The sequence below is a fragment of the Monodon monoceros genome, unplaced genomic scaffold (genome assembly GCF_005190385.1).
Source record: "Monodon monoceros isolate NGI ecotype Baffin Bay Population unplaced genomic scaffold, NGI_Narwhal_1 Super_Scaffold_10, whole genome shotgun sequence".
Taxonomy (NCBI): domain Eukaryota; kingdom Metazoa; phylum Chordata; class Mammalia; order Artiodactyla; family Monodontidae; genus Monodon; species Monodon monoceros.
Window position 1 is genome coordinate 12,153,806 of NW_021703766.1, and position 19,137 is coordinate 12,172,942.

The 19,137-nt window shown below is 43.2% G+C and overlaps 1 protein-coding gene across 1 annotated transcript in view; it reads left to right on the forward strand.

The window, feature by feature from the left end:
- Positions 1-19,137, forward strand: part of CFDP1 (craniofacial development protein 1) — a 136,000-nt gene that overhangs the window by 18,957 nt on the left and 97,906 nt on the right. The window contains exon 5 of the mRNA XM_029237941.1: positions 8,306-8,425. Coding sequence (XP_029093774.1) covers positions 8,306-8,425 — 120 coding nt within the window. The remainder of the gene's footprint in view (positions 1-8,305; positions 8,426-19,137) is intronic.

Below are 19,137 nucleotides of genomic sequence, written 5' to 3' on the forward strand. Positions count from 1 at the left end.
AGTGGGTCTCTTGTAGACAGCATATAGATGGGTCTTGTTTTTGTATCCATTCAGTAAGCCTGTGTCTTTTGGTTGGAGCATTTAATCTATTCACGTTTAAGGTAATTATCGATATGTATGTTCCTATGACCATTTTCTTAATTGTTTTGGGTTTGTTTTTGTAGGTCCTTTTCTTCTCTTGTGTTTCCCACTTAGAGAAGTTCCTTTAACATTTGTTGTAGAGCTGGTTTGGTGGTGCTGAATTCTCTTAGCTTTTGCTTGTCTCTAAAGCTTTTGATTTCTCCATCGAATCTGAATGAGATCCTTACTGGGTAGAGTAATCTTGGTTGTAGGTTTTTCCCTTTCATCACTTTAAGTATATCATGCCACTCCCTTCTGGCTTGTAGAGTTTCTGCTGAGAAATCAGCTGTTAACCTTCTGGGAGTTCCCTTATATGTTATTTGTTGTTTTTCCCTTGCTGCTTTCAATAATTTTTCTTTGTCTTTAATTTTTGCCAATTTGATTATTATGTGTCTTGGCATTTTTCTCCTTGGATTTATCCTGTATGGGACTCGATGCGCTTCCTGGACTTGGGTGGCTATTTCCTTTCCCATGTTAGGGAAGTTTTTGACTATAATCTCTTCAAATATTTTCTCGGGTCCTTTCTCTCTTCTCCTTCTGGGACCCCTATAGTGTGAATGTTGTTGCGTTTAATGTTGTCCCAGAGGTCTCTTAGGCTGTCTTATTTCTTTTCATTCTTTTTTCTTTGTTCTGCAGCAGTGAATTCCACCATTCTGTCTTCCAAGTCATTTATCCGTTCTTCTGCCTCAGTTATTCTGCTATTGATTCCTTCTAGTATAGTTTTCATTTCAGTTATTTTATTGCTCATCTCTGTTTGTTCTTTAATTCTTCTAGGTCTTTGTTAAACATTTCTTGCATCTTCTCGAACTTTGCCTACATTCTTTTTCCAAGGTCCTGGATCATCTTCACTATCAGTATTCTGAATTCTTTTTCTGGAAGATTGCCGATCTCCATTTCATTTAGTTGTTTTTCTGGGGTTTTGTCTTGTTTCTTCATCTGGTACATAGCCCTCTGCCTTTTCATCTTGTCTGTCTTTCTGTGAATGTGGTTTTTGTTCCACAGGCTGCAGGATTGTAGTTCTGCTTGCTTCTGCTGTCTGCCCTCTGGTGGATGAGGCTATCTAAGAGGCTTGTGTAAGTGTCCTGATGGGAGGGACCGGTGGTGGGTAGAGGTGACTCTGCATTTAGTCATTTAGTCTTAAGAGTCCCTCTGTGTTGTAGAGTGTCTCTCAGTTTGGGTTGTTGCATTGTTTCCTCATGGTTAACTTCATATTAATCACTTTGGACAAAAATACTACATTGATGATGTTTTGTCCTCGTCAGTACATCACATCATTAACACTGATTATTGGTGGCAATAAGTTAGACTACTTAGGCAATATGAGTCAGAATTCTCCATTGCGAAGACACCCTTTTCCCATATAATCATTTTAGGGATCCATTAAATAAATCTTGATGATGTGAATTAAGAATGTATTTTGCTGGGCTTCCCTGGTGGCGCAGTGGTTAAGAATCCGCCTGCCAATGCAGGGGACGTGGGTTCGAGCCCTGGTCTGGGAAGATCCCACATGCTGCGGAGCATCTAAGCCTGTAAGCTACAACTACTGCACCTGAGCTCTAGAGCCTTCGAGCCACAGCTACTGAAGCCCACGTGCCTAGAGCCCGTGCTCCGCAACAAGAGAAGCCACCGCAATGAGAAGCCCGCGCACAGCAAGGAAGACCCAACGCAGCCATAAATAAATAAATAAATTAATTAATTAATTTTAAAAAATAAAAGGGGGCTTCCCTGGTGGCGCAGTGATTGAGAGTCCGCCTGCCGATGCAGGGGACTCGGGTTCGTGCCCTGGTCCGGGAAGATCCCACATGCTGCGGAGCAGCTGGGCCTGTGAGCCATGGCCGCTGAGCCTGCGCGTCCGGACCCTGTGCTCCGCAACAGGAGAGGCCACAACAGTGAGAGCCCCGTGTACTGCAAGAAACAAACAAACAAACAAACAAAAACAGAAAATAAAAGGGAAATCTCTTTAAAAAAAGAATGTGTTTTGCTGCCAGAAATCATACTGGGAAGTATTGAGCTATCCAACAGAGGTTAGTAGAACACTGATAGTGAACTGAAGTCCTACAAAAATAATACAGAAAGTGTTTAATATACCGTTGGGAATATAGGTTTTAAATTTTTGGAAATTTTTCTTGGCTCGCATTATTTCCCATGTGTCATATAGAGTATCTAAGAAAGATTTATTATAACTTTACCATTGACTTTACATAGAGAGTAATAAGAAAAGCTGGTGAATAACTGTTGTTATGATAAATCATTAAATTTCCTGATCAAATTAAATTTTGTGGATTTATTAATATTTATAGATATAGTTGACTGACACAAATTTTCTATTTTTCCTTTTTAAATTTTTTTCTCTTTCATTTTTTTTTAAAGCAAATGGATGATTTAAATACTGGATGAGTATTCAGAGAACCTGCTGTTTCTATCATTTGTCAGAAGAGGGCAGCACCATGTCTATCAAAAAAACAGCAGTTGAATAAAGAACTTTTTTTCCATAAATATACACACTCACGCACATGTTTTATACTCAAAAGTAATATATGCTTATTACTTTAAACACATACGTGCAGAGATGTATAACATGAGAAGTGAAAGTTCTATGTAACGCCTTCTTCCTAAAAAAAAACCAAAAATTCTGTTAATAATTGTCATGTTGGCAGGATTTTTTTAAGAAGTTCAATTATTTATACTTAAATTTAAGTATTATAAGGAGCCCTCATGTAGGAACTTGGAGGGCCTGAATTTTGACAATAAGATGCAAAGTTGGTAAATGGATTTTGAGCATATCTTTTAATCTCTTGATGTCATTATTCTGCTTTTCCTTTTTGTCTTTGTATCAAGTTAAGAAATGTGAGAAAGAGCTACTGATGTCTGGGAGGAATTTGTAAGTATAAGTATAAGGTAGTGTTAGCACAGTTAGTCTTTTGGGGTTTTTTCTAATTATGTTTTAATTGTTAAATTTAAGATTTTTACCTTTCTGTTTCGGTTTTCTCCCACTTGAAAAATGTGTAGCTTATTAACCTTGGTGAATGAGGAAATACAGTATTTTTTATCCTTCCCTATCATATAACCAGCTGAGCCAGTTAGCTCAGAATTTCCTAAATGATTCACCTTTTGGAAGAGGCCAGTCATGGAAAGTTTCTGCCTAAATAAAGACTTTTCAGGAAGTTCTGATTAAGTGAAAATGAAGTTAAGATGGAATTCCTTCTGCTAGCACTTGAATTAACTGTTGCTAATGATGGGCCTTTTCCTGTCAGGGTTCCCTCTTGTACATTAGGAGTGGTCTATAATTTAACTGTTCTCCTACTTGAAGATATTTTGATAGCAAATCCCCCCACCCCCCACCGCCCCGTCTGCATCTAGGTCAACGCCTGACTTGCAGGATCTTAGTTGCCTGAACAGGGATTGAACCCAGGCCCCGGCAGTGAAAGCACCGAGTCCTAACCACTGGACCGCCAGGGAATTCCTGCGAATCTGTTCTTATTGCTTGTTAAAAGTGGAGCTCTTCTAGGCGTATTTTCAATATACAGTAATCTGCTTATTTTTACTTTGTGTCATTTATCAAAGTCCCTGAGAGAAATATTCCAGTTTAAAGAACTTGTTTCCTAGTGAATATGAATAAGACTTTTTAAAAAATAATTAATTAATTAATTTATTTTATTTTTGGCTGCATTGGGTCTTCGTTGCTGCACATGGGCTTCCTCTGGTCGCAGCGAGCAGGGGCTACTCTTCGTTGTGGCACGCAGGCTTCTCACTGCGGTGGCTTCTCTTGTTGCAGAGCAGGGCTCTAGGGGCACGGGCTTCAGTAGTTGGGGCTCGTAGGCTCTAGAGCGCAGGCTCTGTAGTTGTGGCAGACGGGCTTAGTTGCTCCACGGCATGTGGGATCTTCTCGGACCAGGGCTTGAACCCGTGTCCCCTGTATTGGCAGGAGAATTCTTAACCGCTGCGCCACCAGGGAAGTCCATGAATAAGACTTTGGCAGTAAGAAATTAATAGAGATATTCCCACAACTTATACTTTTTTCCATGCTTCCTTTATGCCACTTACTATATATCATGTTTTGTTATGATTTGTTTTCATGGTTGGCTGTCCTGATGGACTGTGAGCCAGTCAGGGCAGAGACAATGTCATATCTTTTTATATGTCTCATGTTCAACACAGTGCCTGCATCTAGGTCGCTTTTCAGAAAATGTCCACTGAATTGTCTTAGGTTGCTGGTAGAAAAGTTGTGTTGGTACTGTGGTAAAACAAGTAAACAAAACATACTTTGCAGAAAGTCTTCTTTTACTTTCCCTATGACTTGGGCTACTTGATCTTTATCTTCTCTCATCACCAGCATTCTAAAGTTTCATAATGATGTGCCTTTTTTTTTTCGGTATGTGGGCCTCTCACTGTCGTGGCTTCTTCCGTTAGCGGAGCACAGGCTCCGGACGCGCAGGTTCAGTGGCCATGGCTCACGGGCCCAGCCGCTCCGCGGCATGTGGGATCCTCCCAGACCGGGGCACGAACCCTTGTCCCCTGCATTGACAAGCGAACTCTCAACCACTGCGCCACCAGGGAAGCCCTGTAGATCTTTTTAAATTGCTGGCTCATGGGAGTTCCTCGGTGGCCTAGTGGTTAGGATTCAGCACTGTCACTGCTGTGGCCTGCATTCGATCCCTGGTCGGGGAACTGAGATCCCGCAAGCTGCGTGGTACGGCCAAAATATTTTTAAAAATAAATAAATAAAATAAATTGCTGGGTCACATATCCTGTGGAACACTCATTTTGTGGAAACTTCTAGGAAATTTTTCTTTCTGTTCATAACTTCCCATATTTTCTTATTCTGAAATTCCTATTAGTTAAATTGATGTAATAGTAAGGCTCTGCTAGGCTATGCTGGGGTAACAAATAAACCCAGAAAGTCCGTAGCATAACACATATTTATTTCTTACTGGTACACAGTCCAACACAGGTTGGGTAGCCCTACATCTTACAACTCAGCCGTATGAAACACGTAGGAAACACATAGCCCTTGAGATTGCTGTGGCAAAGGAAGAGTGAATAGATACATCTTCATTTAAGTTGTCCGTTTTGAGAATGAGACTTCGGCCCTGCCATCTGAGTCTGGAACTTATGTGATTTTCATTTCTCCAACGAATAATGGGGTTCTGGGTTGGGTAGGGGTCAGTAGCCTGTGGTATAAGGTAGAGAAGGGGAACTGGGACCTAGACGCTCCTGATACAAACTTTCAACTAGTTTTAGCCCCACTCCTCTCCCCAACCTTCAAAGTTTCCTGGTATCTCCATTTACTGAGCCTTTCTAGGATACTGCTTGCTTGTTGGCCATTTCACATGGCTACCAGTTTGAGAGATTAGAGCAAACAAAGACCTAAGTCAACTTTTACTTGTGTGTTTGCTTTCTACCTTCAAAAATTTTGATTGACATCTTTCTCCTATTATACCTGTTCTTATCCTTGTGTAGTTCTGCCTTTGTAAATTTGTTTACCACTCTTTGGCAGGGTTTTGGTAGGGAGTAGAGTTCAAACCACCATTTCCAAGTGGAAGTTTCCACTTGTTCTTCACAAGCCATCTCAGTTCTGCTCCAGATTCCACCCAGGGCAAGGAGATTTAAAGCAACTTTCTAGGCCAGTACTCTGGGACTCTGCATTAAGCCTCAGGTTTGGATGTAGGTTTATGTTGGTTGTCTCTATAGCAGCTTAAAACAGTTGTTTTATTGTAATTTCTCCTAGTTCTGGGGTGGCTGGACTCAGCTAGATGGTTCTTGTACAGACCCTCTCATGCAGTTGTAGTGAGTGGCTGGGTCTGGGGCCATCTTGAAAGTTTATTTACTCCCATGTCTGGTGCCTGGGCCAGGAAGAAACACCGTCTGGAACGGGCTCCTTAGGTATCTCTCTCTCAGTGGTATTCCCATGTATTCTCTCCAGCATGGTGGCTTCGGGGCAGCCAGACTTCTTGTGTGGTAACTTGGGGTTTCAGAGGTACATTCTTGAGAGAGAGCCACCTGGAAGCTCTATCACCTTTTCTCAGTGAGCCTTATAAGTCATGTAGTGCCCCTTCCACTGAATCTTGTGAGTCGAGGCAGCCGCAAAGGCCCACCCAGTTTCAAGGGGGGTGACATATACTCTCCCTTTCATTGGGGTAGTGTCAGGTTCTGGAAGAGCATGGAGGTTGGGAAATTTGTGGCAACCATCTTTGGGAAATAGAATTTACTGAAGGGCTCTCTGTAGCATTGCTGCTTAATCTCTAGATGAGAAAAAGTAACTTAACCCCTTAGATATCAGTGTTCTCACTCATGAAATGTAAATGTGTTAGCGGCTACTACAGGAATGCTGCAGACCATCCCAAAACACAGTGGTGTACACCAATAAGAATTTATTTGTTGAACATGTGTTTCTGGATATCTGGGGTTCAGCTAATCTAGGCTGGTCTCCAAGCTGCTTGTTGGGTTCAGATCTGCAGCATGTGTTTTTCAGCCATCTTAGACCAGCAGCTCCCTGAGGCATACTGTTCTTATGGCTAAAGGGAGGAACTCAAGGGGCAAGTGAAACAGCACAAATACATTTAAAGCTTCTTTTCCTGTCAAATCAGCTAACATCTCATTGACTGTTGAAGCAAGTCATGTATCCAAGCTCAGCATCGGTAGGGTAGGGGAGTGTCTTCTTGGTCCACAGGGAAGGTGTGAATATTCGCTGAATGGTGGTCTGATCTATCATATAAATTCTTCCTCTTGTTTTTGACTCTTGACCCTTAGTACTGAGAGGTTTACTTAGGAGAATAGAGGGACACACAAATTAAGCCCAATACAGAGTGGGACCAGATTTGGGGGGGACCTTGATTTGGGGGGTTCAGCAGTTTGTATTTGATCCTCTGAGTAATAGTGAGCCATCATAAGAACTTGAGTAGGGGAGTAACAGAGTGTTCGTTTGTTTGTTTGAAGTCATCCTTCAGGATTAAGGTAGTCTTTGCCAGTGAAGATTCTTAATGTAGAACTCTCAACCTCTTATTTTGTGCCACTTGTGTGGGTGACACAGTACTGAGTGCAGGAGTGAGATGGTTCTTAAAGAGAAATTTTGGTTTTGGTCCTAAGAAGCGTAGAAGGAAGAAGAGAAAAGATAGAGACTTCTATTCCTGCAAATCTGGAATTTATAGGATTCATCTGTCATTATGCTGAATGACCTATTTGAACACTCGTGATAACACAGTGACCATAATCTTGGACCCTCCGACAGACAGATTGGCATTTAAACAAAATTCCTCAAATGTTTTTATTGACTTGGCAAACTCAGGCCGGTATTGGGCATTTCCCTTCTTTATCTGAAATTTCAGGCACCATTAATACTTTTATTTGTTGCTTTAGGACTCAGTTTTTTTTTTTTTTTTTTTTTTTTGGAGAACTACGTTTTATTTGACGGGCTTGATGAGGACTTAAGCCTGGAAGACAACCTCTCAGATGACTCTGAGGGACTGCTCTGAAGAGGTCAGGGAGGAGCCAGGATATATAGGAGTTTTTGCAAACCAGGTAGTAGGAACATCAAAAGATTATTGTTAATTAAAGAAAAACAGGGACTTCCCTGGTGAGGACTTAGTTTTATTGAGGGCATTTTTTCCAGTTTTGAAACTGGACAGGATTCTCAATCGTGTTGCTTTCTTCCACCCTTAAATCACTGCCTATTTGGCCGGTTTTAAGGAATTTTGTTTCATGTTTGGGCAGTTAGGTATAGAGCAGGAGCCTTCTTTAGAGTATTCCCAATTGTTTATACTGTTGCTTTTCTCCTTGAAATAATGCCAGTGTTTTTCTCCCAAATACTCCATCTCCCCATTCCAACTTTTACTTAAGTGTGAGCGCTCATCTGTGTGTGAGGTGCAGTGGAAGAGCCCTTTTCAGCCTTCCCATCGGTGACCCACGTGGACTGTGATTCAGTGGTGACTGTCATGCTGACAGAAGTAACGGAGGGGACTTGAGAGACATCAGACTTACATATGCTGTTGTTTCATTTGTTAAATTAATAAGGGGAAAATGTCTTTATCTAGAACTGTTACAGTACACTTTAATCGTAAAGCTCAGCAGCCAGAATTTACAGAAAGCCCAGTGGGTTTTTCCTTGTTGTTATTTATGCCCTTTCCTTAGATTTTGTTTCTTTCTTTTTATTCCTCTTGTAAAGTTGGTGTCTCCTTCCTTGGTACAGGGTGACTAAGGAAGTGGATGCTACATCTAAAGAAGCCAAATCCTTCTTCAAGCAAAATGAGAAAGAAAAACCCCAGGCTAATGTCCCTTCAGCTCTGCCATCACTTCCTGCCGGATCAGGGTGAGTAGTCTAGTCTCAGGTCCAGGTGTACCTGGCACGTTGGAGAAGCTGTTTTCGGTACAAGGACACCCTTTACCTGTAGCTCTCGTGACTCCTTTCCTGAGAGAAAGAATTCTGCTGCTGTTGTGCCTTTGCTGAAATATTTACCAAAACGGGGGAGGCAGAGGAAAATTAGCCACAGGCTTCTTGTTTGATTCTGAAAAAAGTCCTGATATACAGTGTTGGCCACAGAGCTGAACACATAGTAGACTTTACATTTAAAAAATAATTTTTTTTAAAGCATGACATTTATTTATTTATTTTTGGTTACGTTGGGTCTTCGTTGCTGTGCACAGGCTTTCTCTAGTTGCGGCGAGCGGGGGCTACTCTTCATTGCGGTGCTCGGGGCTTCTCATCGCTGTGGCTTCTCTTGTTGCGGAGCATGGGCTCTAGGCACCTGGGCTTCAGTAGTTATGGCACATGGGCTCTGTAGTTGTGGCTTGCGGGCTCTAGAGCTCAGGCTCAGTAGTTGTGGTGCATGGGCTTAGTTGCTCTGCAGCATGTGGGATCCTCCCAGACCAGGGCTTGAACCCGTGTCCCCTGCTTTGGCAGGCGGATTCTTAACCACTGTGCCACCAGGGAAGTCCCTAAAAAGTAATTTTTGAATGAAAATATCAGCAGATCATCAGAACTTGTAATAAAGATTTGGGTTGAGTACTTGCTTCCACCCCCAAAGACCTCATAGGAACAGAAAAAGGTCAAAGCTGACTTGCAAATAATTTTGTTAACACATCATCAAGAACTTAATAGTTTTTCTCCCTTTATATTTTCCATACTACATGGGTTATTTTTAGCTGAAGACTAGAATTGTTTCTTTGGAGGAAATAAAAATTCCTTTCTTCTTAACCTGTATGTAAGATGGAAACATCACAGTTAGTATGAGGAACCAGGGCACTAGCCTACAGAGAAGTGAACATGGACCACACCCATTGTAACACTGATCACCTGCTGATTCCTGAGGGGGAGCTCTCTGTCCTTGAGGTGTTTGGGGTAGAACAAGTCATCTATAGGGGCTTCGCTGATCCTTAAGTCAGTTTGTCGCTTCATCCTTTCCTCCCAAAACAGTGAAGTTTTGTGTTTTTACATTAAAAAAAAAAAAAAATCATTGGTTTTCCTGTCAGGTTCCGAGCTTTTATAGGACAGGCCTTTCTCATCTTTGCAGCCCTGGCTCCAAACAACACTGTGTTACACTGGTGTGCATTTACCCAAAAGCAAACCCTGAGACAAAGGTTTAATGCAAGTCATTAGTGTGGGAGGTGACTCCAGGAAACCTGAGCAGGGAAGTGAAAAGGTGTGGGAAGGTAGCCAGTGCAGGGTGTATTTTCCAGCCGCTGCTGGTGGTGGCTGCTAATCAGTCCTGCTGGTGGACTTGGCAAGGGCAAGGAGGCTGGGATATTTATCCTCCAACTCCCATCTGTGCTGGCTCAGCTGCTTCCACGGCGCTAAGGCCATGAGCTGCGGGTGTTTGCAGTGACGCTGCTCTCAGGGTGTCATGGCGGTGAGTGCAGGGATGTGTGGATGGCCTGTGTCCACATCTGCTCCATACTTTTTATCTGCTTCTTAATCCAAGCATTTCTCTCCCACTGGAGCAACTAGGTGTTAGAAGTCATGTAGTAGTTACACAGGAACCTGAGAAGGAAAAGGATTTGAGTGCTTGCTACCACAGTGGAAATTAGGTAAACACCGAGGAAGGCATCTGTGAGAGGAACAGAGTAATGTGAACAGAGTTCTCCAGACTGACGCTCTTAATACTCTAGGCCAGTACATTTCAAGCTGTGGTTTGCAATCATCATTTAAGAGAAATGAAATAGAATACGTGTCATAGTACATCATGTGGTAAGAGTAAATATTGTTTTCACAAAATTTTTATTTCAGTGTGGGTTTTGTTTGTTTGTTTGTTTTCGGTTGTGCCCGCGGCTTGCAACATCTTAGTTCCCTGACCAGGGATCGAACCCGGGCCCCCAGCAGTGAAAGCACCGAGTCCTAACCACGGGACTGCCAGGGAATTCCCTATTTCAGTTATAAAAGTGCTTGTACAGGGTGATGAAATAAACTATATTTTTTATGAGGGCTGAGATAAAAAATATGAGGCTCTTGGCTGAAGCAACATGCTTTTAGCCTTCTAATCATTATATTGTTTGAAAGGGATTTTCTTCATACCAATGACTTTCAAACTTTATTGACTGCAACTCACAATAAGGCATACATTTTACATCATGACTTAGTATACCCATAAATATAGGTATGTTAAAAAGTGAAATAAAAATTTGGTGAAATTATATTTACCTTTACTATGTATGGTGAACTCTTCTCTTTTATTTCCATTATTATGTAATTATTATGTATAGTACGTGTCATTTAAAAAAATGTTATGACCCATTGAATTGATTTCACAATCTGTTACAACCTGAAATTGACAAATACTGCTCTAGATTACTTACAGAAGTAGCCTTCTGCAGGCTTGTCTTTGGGTTACCAGGCTTGTATCTGGTATTATTAAACAGTGTCTCTTGGCATTTATTGGAAGTGTTACTGTAAATTAAGTACTAGATAGAAATAAAGGCAGCGTTTCTTCTGCCTTAGGTTTCTAGCATAGTTAGTTTCAACTAGCATAATTTTTACTTCTAGCTTCCTTGGGTGTTTCTTAAAATAATCCCTATTAATGCTTAGAGAGTCTACTTGGAAACAATGTGTTTCAGAAAACACTGTTACCGTAGTTATGAAGATAACCAGAGGAGGGAGAAGTGGTAGCTTGGCAAGGTCACCTTGTTGAAGTCACTAAGTCACTCATGGAAATCTCACTGTATTCTGTATTCATGCCTTCTTTTCTTAGAAAGAGCTAATAGCCTTTAGAAGATAAGAAATCTGCTATGATGATATCTGTATTAGGGGAACCCAGCAGGAAACAGATGGCATCCTCAAATTAGGATACCTTGAGGAGAGTTTAATAACTCACAAAATAATGAAAAACCACAGGGAGAGGGACAGTATGGTATCTCTGGGCCTAGTAATAATGAGGCTCCATCACCAACCTGAAGGGACAAGACAGGGAGCAGTTTATGGCAGTGAAGATAGGGAGGGCCTCCTGTCAGGAGCTGAGAACTTCACTTGAGTGATGGACCATCTAGGGGGAAGCCAGGGGAATAAATATCCAAGTATTCCATTCCTCCTTCCATCCCATCTCTTGCTAGGGCACTCCATTGGCCACTGAGGCTTATGAAAGAAAAAAATTATTCTGGTACTTGTTAAAATGGTAAGGAAGACTTATTCAGGATTATTGCAGTAGTTGTTAATGACTATCACAATGGGGGGAAAGATCAGACTTAACTTTGAATACAGCAAAGACAGCTGGGGATTTATAGCTAGGGAACCGAATTGGGGGTGAGAGGATGATCAGTGGATGGAACAGTGCTAAGGGGAGACATGAGAAGTAGGGAGATTCTTTTTTTTTTTGCAGTACGTGGGCCTCTCACTGCTGTGGCCTCTCCCGTTGCGGAGCACAGGCTCCGGACGCGCAGGCTCAGTGGCCATGGCTCACAGGCCCAGCCACTCCGCGACATGTGGGATCCTCCCGGACCGGGGCACGAACCCGCATCCCCTGCATCGGCAGGCAGACTCTCAACCACTGCGCCACCAGAGATTCTTGCTGAACTGACCTAACAGGGTTCTTGCTGAAGGCAGGCCAAGGACTTATACATCAGAGGTGGCAAATGAAGAACTTGATCATATGTCAAGAGTGATCAGATATGAGTGGGCAGTTCTGTTTAAACTGATTTAGCAGGATTCTTGCTGAAACTGAGCTATGCAAGCCCATCAAGGATGGGGCCAAGATTGAGGCTTAGGCGAGAAGAGGTCTCAAAGGAGCCTGACTAAGGTTGGATAAAGAAGAGAGTCTTTTGTCCGTACAGGACAGCATTTGGGGCAGAGAGCAGTGTGGAGGACATAGAGGGTATCTAGAGGGGTCAACCAATGACATACCTTTTAGTAGATTAATGAACTACTGACTCCATTATAAAGGGGTAAAGTGAAATTTGAGCAAAATCAGTTTCTTTGAAAGCTATAATGGAACATAACAGATTACAAGGATATGTCTGCCTCAGTAAAAAAGTCCTCACAGTTTGTACATGCAGATGGGGACACATTTAGTTGTGATACATGTACCTTGAATTTCTGAATAAATCCAGAAGATAACCTTCAAGGTTGGCATGATCATTTTTCTGAAATTCACCTCAAAAAGCTTCGACAGTTGTAATTGTGCTTGGGAAAAGACAGGCTCAAGAGGAATTCATTTGAACTGGGGTGTCTAAGTGTACACATTTTATCAGTGCAGACATTAGTATGTGCTGCAGGCTGCACACACGTGGTATGCAAAATTTTCAGGGGAAGAATCTACAGGAAATATCTAATTTATTAAAAGAAAATTATTTTAATGCAGTAAAATATTTTTTCCACAGACTTTTTTCATTTTTGGAGTTGCTTCAGTTTATAGAAATTGCCCAGCAGAAACACTTTGTTTATTTTTCTTCTCTCTAAACAGATTTAAGCAATACAGGAAAACCAGAGCAGGAGAGTAAAACATCCTGTCCCATGTCCTTTGCTAGCAAATAAGAATCACAGGAGGGCTTCCCTGGTGGCGCAGTTGTTGAGAGTCCACCTGCCGATGCAGGGGACACGGTTTGTGCCCCGGTCTGGGAAGACCCCACATGCCGCAGAGCGGCTAGGCCCATGAGCCATGGCCACTGAGCCTGCGCGTCCGGAGCCTGTGCTCCGCAACGGGAGAGGCCACAACAGTGAGAGGCCCGCGTACCGCAAAAAAAAAAAAAGAATCACAGGAGCAAATGTTTGTAACTGACAGTGCATTTCCGCCACATGTTTAAAATAGCACACTGCTTTGGCTATAAAAAGCCAAAGTTTATGCTTTGGGGATGGAGTAAACAAAACACCCAATTTCATTAGCGGCCGGAGTCAGAAATGCCAAGAAACTACGATTGGTAGAAAAAAGTACCATGCTCAGCATAATGTGTCTGAATTCCTGTAGTTCTGTTAGTCTAAGCTCTCGATCCACTTCTCACCCTCCACTCCCCTCCAGCCCTTGCTACCAATACTGTTGGCCACTTGAATCCAGCTTCTACCAGTGTTTGTGGGGGTCTGGCTGGTACATTTACTGCTTGCCTTCAACCCAACATTTATTACTTACTTTATTCCAACAGTGGGTGGCCGTTAGTTCCGTTCAAGTTTATAATCCTACCCATAAGCGTTAACTTGTTTAATGAAGGGCTTACTATTTAGTTGCCTCCTTATAGATTGAGAGTGTCCTAAAGCAATAAAACCTAAGGGTGAAAAACATCATTTTCCCATGTAATTTTGTCTTGTCTTCTCGGTCTATTGAGCAAAAAAAAAAGAGGCTTTATTGTTGAGTCTCAGACAATATCTTGGGTGGTGTCAGTTTAGCAATGTTTGCCCCAAAGATAGAAGAGATAGAATTCCTTACAGTGTCACACTGAAGGTAGAAGACCTGTTGGTACTCAGTGTATTTGAGCAGTCAGTCCCCAGGACCTTTAATTTGTACAACAGTCTTGCTGTCTGAGCAGTTGATCTGATGTCTCCCAAGCTCCTCGGACATGAGTTAATATGACTTTGTTGGCTTTTAAGTTTCAATATATAGTCTTTTTAATACAGAGATCATTGAGCATTTCACTTAAAGTAACAAAAACCGGGGCTTCCCTGGCAGCGCAATGGTTAAGAATCTGCCTGCTAATGCACGGGACGCGGGTTCGAGTCTTGGGCCGGGAAGATCCCACATGCCGCAGAGCAGCTAAGCCCGTATGCCACAACTACTGAGCCTGTGCTCTAGAGCCCGCGAGCCATAACTACTGAAACCCACATGCCTAGGGCCCGTGTTCCGCAACAAGAGGAGCCACCGCAATGGGAAGCCCACCTACCGCAATGAAGAGTAGCCCCCGCTCGCCGCAACTAGAGAAAGCCCACGCACAGCAATGAAGACCCAAGGCAGCCAAAAATAACTAAATAAATTCATTTAAAAAAAAATAATAAAAACACTGACGAGTATTGCATACACAGCAGCCCTTTAAAAAAAAAAGTAACAAAAACCAATATAGCCACAGTACTGGGTGGAAATGTTTCTTTTTTTTTTTTTGGGTTTGTGGGCCTCTCACTGTTGTGGCCTCTCCCATTGTGGAGCGCAGGCTCAGCGGCCATGGCTCACGGACCCAGCCGTCATAATTAATGTTAGAAGTAAGGAGAGGGAGTTAAGCCTTTTGATTTGTTCCCACAGCCAGCTCTAAGTTTTCTACTTTAGTGAGATTTCCTGTTTGATGATAATTTGGGGTTTTAGTTTAGTTGACTCAGGGCTGGCCCTGTCCTTATTTTGTTACTGTTCGTAAGTAGATGTTCATGAGTCTCATTAACTTTTTTTTTTTTTAAGAGATACACTTATTTATTTATTTTTTGGCTGCATTGGGTTGGGTCTTCATTGCTGCGCATGGGCTTTTTCCCTAGTTGTGGCGAACGGGGGCTACTCTTCATTGCAGAGCACAGGCTCTAGGTGCACCGGCTCGGTAGTTGTGTCTCACGGGCTCTAGAGCGCTGGCTCAGTAGTTGTGGCACACAGGCTTAGTTGCTCTGCGGCATGTGGGATCTTCCCGGACCAGGGCTCGAACCCGCGTGCCCTGCATTGGCAGGCGGATTCTTAACCACTGCGCCACCAGGGAAGTCCTCCTCAAAGAGTAACTTTGTTACTCTTAGCGAATGTGGTGCTGCCAGTAGGAGGTGTTCAGAAATGTGTGGTGAGATATTTTGGTGTCACATGACTTGAGACCATTGGTACTTAGTGGGTGGGTTTCAGGGATACTAAATATCCTGCAGTGCTTAGGACAGTTTGTACAGAGAATTTGCTTTTCCAGAATGCTAGCTTTGTGGCATGCTGTTTTAAGGGAGCTGGGGTCCTTCAGTTTCCAGTTTGAGACTCTGCTCCAGGTTAGACATTCACAAACTGGAAGTTGATGGATCAGGTCTGTCCTTGGATGTTTTTATTCGGTCAGTATTTAAAAATCAGGAGAGTTGACATAAACTCTGGATTACTGGTTTTTCTTCAGAAATGAGAAGTTGTGCCGCTGCCCTCCCTCTTTCCTTAGAGCAGTAAGGAGCTGGAGCAGAGTAGATGGGTTGTGCCTGTTCCTGTCCCTGCTCCTCATTTATGCTACCCGCTTGCTTCCTGTAGTCAGGTGTTTCTCACATGCTAGAATGCCATGTTTCCCTTTAATGACCAGGTTAATTTCCTTTTGGAACCAGTTCTCTAGATTAAGTATGACATACTATCTTCTCATGCTGTAGGTTAAATGTTTCTATATCCATTTTAAAAGAATAGTTTCTGTTTATTGACAGTTTGCCAAATTTAAGGCACAGTGCTAAGTGTTTTACATGTATTATTTCATTTATTCCACATAAACATTTCAAGAGGTAGGTGCTAACTTTGTGCCCATTTCACAGATCAGGAAACTGAGGCTCAGGGAGGGGCCCTTAATTTGTTAGAATTGTATAGCTGATGGATGGTGGAGCCTGGATTCCAGTCCAGTTCTATTTGAGACCAAAGTCTGGGCCCTCAGCCCCTGCGCCTTACAACCGCTCTTTCTTACCCTCCTAATTGGCCTTTTTTGTTAAAAGTATCTCTTCAGCTTTATAACCTATGAAGGACTTTTTGAAAGCTATTTTGTGTTTTGTTATTTTTGAAGGAAGTGAGATGACTATTTACTCCCATTTCCTTTGTAAGCCTTTTCCTCATTAACCATGACTAGTCTGGGTTTCCTGTACTATATATTTTTTTTTCTTTTTTTTTTTTTTTTTTTTGCGGTACGCGGGACTCTCACTGCTGTGGCCTCTCCGGTTGCGGAGCACAGGCTCCGGACACGCAGGCTCAGCGGCCATGGCTCACGGGCCCAGCTGCTCCGCGGCATGTGGGATCTTCCCGGACTGGGGCATGAACCCGTGTCCCCTGCATCGGCAGGCGGCCTCTCAACCACTGTGCCACCAGGGAAGCCCTCCTGTACTATATTTTAATCTCATCCTTATCTCATGAAATTGAAGGAGCTAGCACATTTAAAAAATTTTTTTTACTTTTTAAGAAATTAATTTATTCGAGTTGAGATATTTTTGAAATATAAAAATTGGTTGTGTTTTGAAAAGGTATAATTCTTGTAGACATTCTGTGGTTAAAAAATTGACTCTGCTTTTTAAAAATGGTCGTCTGTGTTTTGCACTTGAGATTTGTGAAAAATAAAGTTTCTGTGGGAAGGTGACCTCTGGTTTCCTGATCATGGGAGGGAGGTGGTTGTCTGGCGCTTGGCAGCTCGGGACTAGGTTCCTGGGCCACCTGCCCGCCCCGGCTTGGGGGAAGGGGACCTCGTCTCCCACCTGTCCAGGTGCTGAGAGCGGACTCCCACCGAGCTGGGTGGCACCTGAATAGACGTGTCTCACTTGTCATTCTGATTGAAAGCACAGCAGAAGCACCAGGATGCTCCCTCCTCATTTGTGAAGGTCATAACTGAATCCTCCTTTGGCGCCCACCAGGGAACAGATAGCAACGGGCAGCTCTTCCAAGCTCAAACTTGGGTACTTCTGTCTGCCGCAGCAAGTCGGGGAAGCCCAGGGACTCTTAAGAGCAGAGTAAAATTACTGGCATCCTCCCTGTAGCCCTGCCCTCCACCAGTCTGGATAATTAAGGCTGAATGGCTAAATTTATTTCATTTTTCCAGAATAACTGTATATGTAGCTGTGAGAAAATGAGGCTCAGATTTAAACTCCTTAACAACTTGTCCCAGAATGACTAACAGGGAGCCTTAAATAAATGTTGATTTGTGAAGAAGGTTAAAAAAGTAGCAAAGTCCAAAAATAGCACATTTTAAAAATGAGTTCGAGGTGTGTTTGTACTTTGATAATCTGCCAGCAGTCAACAGTGAAGCTGTGGACAACATGTGATACTGGGGAGTAATGGCTGTTACCATTTCTATCTGGTAATGGACTCTTTTTTTTTTTAAGCCCTCTTTTTTTTTTTTTTTAACATCTTTATTGGAGTATGGTAATGGACTCTTACTGAGGTCTGAATTCTACGTTGTAGAAAGCTTATGTGAGGGTGTTGCCAGGGGACTCAAGTAGGAAATATCCTTGCCCAGCTTGTTTTAAGGTCATTTCTTCTAGCAGCCATTTGTTCCAGAATAGGACTAGCTAGAAATAGCTTTTAAGAGGAAATGATTGATTCTGGCAGCCTCAGTGGTACTGCTGTTACTTTACTTATCAGCTCCAGAATGATGCTGTGTGTTGGGGCAAGAAAACCCTGTACTGACTTTCACCTTCATGTTCTTCCATGGATGCTTATACTCTGCCTCATTTGGTTTTAACTTATTCTTTTTATTTTTTTACTTTTGGCCGTGTTGGTCTTCGTTGCTGTGTGCGGGCTTTCTCTAGTTGCGGCCAGCGGGGGCTACTCTTTGTTGCGGTGTGCAGGCTTCTCATTGCAGTGGCTTCTCTTGTTGCAGAGCACAGGCTCTAGGCACATGGGCTTCAGTAGTTGGGGCACATGGGCTCAGTAGTTGTGGCTCGTGGGCTCTAGAGCACAGGCTCTGTAGTTATGGTGCATGAGCTTAGTTGCTCCGCGGCATGTGGGATCTTCCTGGACCAGGGCTCGAACCCATGTCCCCTGCATTGGCAGGCGGATTCTTAACCACTGCGCCACCAGGGAAGTCCCTTAAATTATTCTTCAATTGTTGTTGTTGTTTTTTTTTTTTCTCGGTACACGGGCCTCTCACTGTTGTGGCCTCTCCTGTTGCGGAGCACAGGCTCCGGACGTGCAGGCTTAGCGGCCATGGCTCACGGGCCCAGGCGCCCCGCGGAATGTGGGATCTTCCTGGACCGGGGCACGAACCTGCGTCCCCTGCATCAGCAGGCGGACTCTCAACCACTGCGCCACCAGGGAAGCCCTCAGTTGTTTTTTAAGTATACCTCTACAGGTGTTGCAGGTACAGAGTAAGTAGATTTGAAATTGAAATTAAATAATTCTTTAAAGATTTCCCCATGAATACTTGGAATATTTTCAATTTATTAAAGGTGATCTCATCTCATTTATTCTTTTTTTAAAAATTAATTATTTTTGGCTGTGTTGGGTCTTTGTTGCTGTACGGGGGCTTCCTCTAGTTGCAGCGAGTGGGGGCTACTCTTGGTTGCAGTGCACAAGCTTCTCACTGTGGTGGCTTCTCTTGTTGTGGAGCACGGGCTCTAGGTGCACAGGCTTCAGTAGTTGTGGCTGGCGGGCTCAGTAGTTGCAGTGCACGGGCTTTGCTCCGTGGCATGTGGGATCTTCCCGGACCAGGGCTCGAATCCGTGTCCCCTTCATTGTCAGTCGGATTCTTTTTTTTTTTTGACGGTACGTGGGCCTCTCACTGCTGTGGCCTCTGCCGTTGCGGCACACAGGCCCCGGACGCGCAGGCTCAGCGGCCATGGCTCACGGGCCTAGCCGTTCATTCACATTCTTGATTTGAAGAGATTGTTCCAGGCCGAGCTAGAAAGTGGAAGAATTATGAATGGAGAGATTAGTGATTATTCCCCGCCCCCGCCCCCTCTCTCCGCTTTTTTTGGAGACTCTTTGACATTTGGATCAAGCA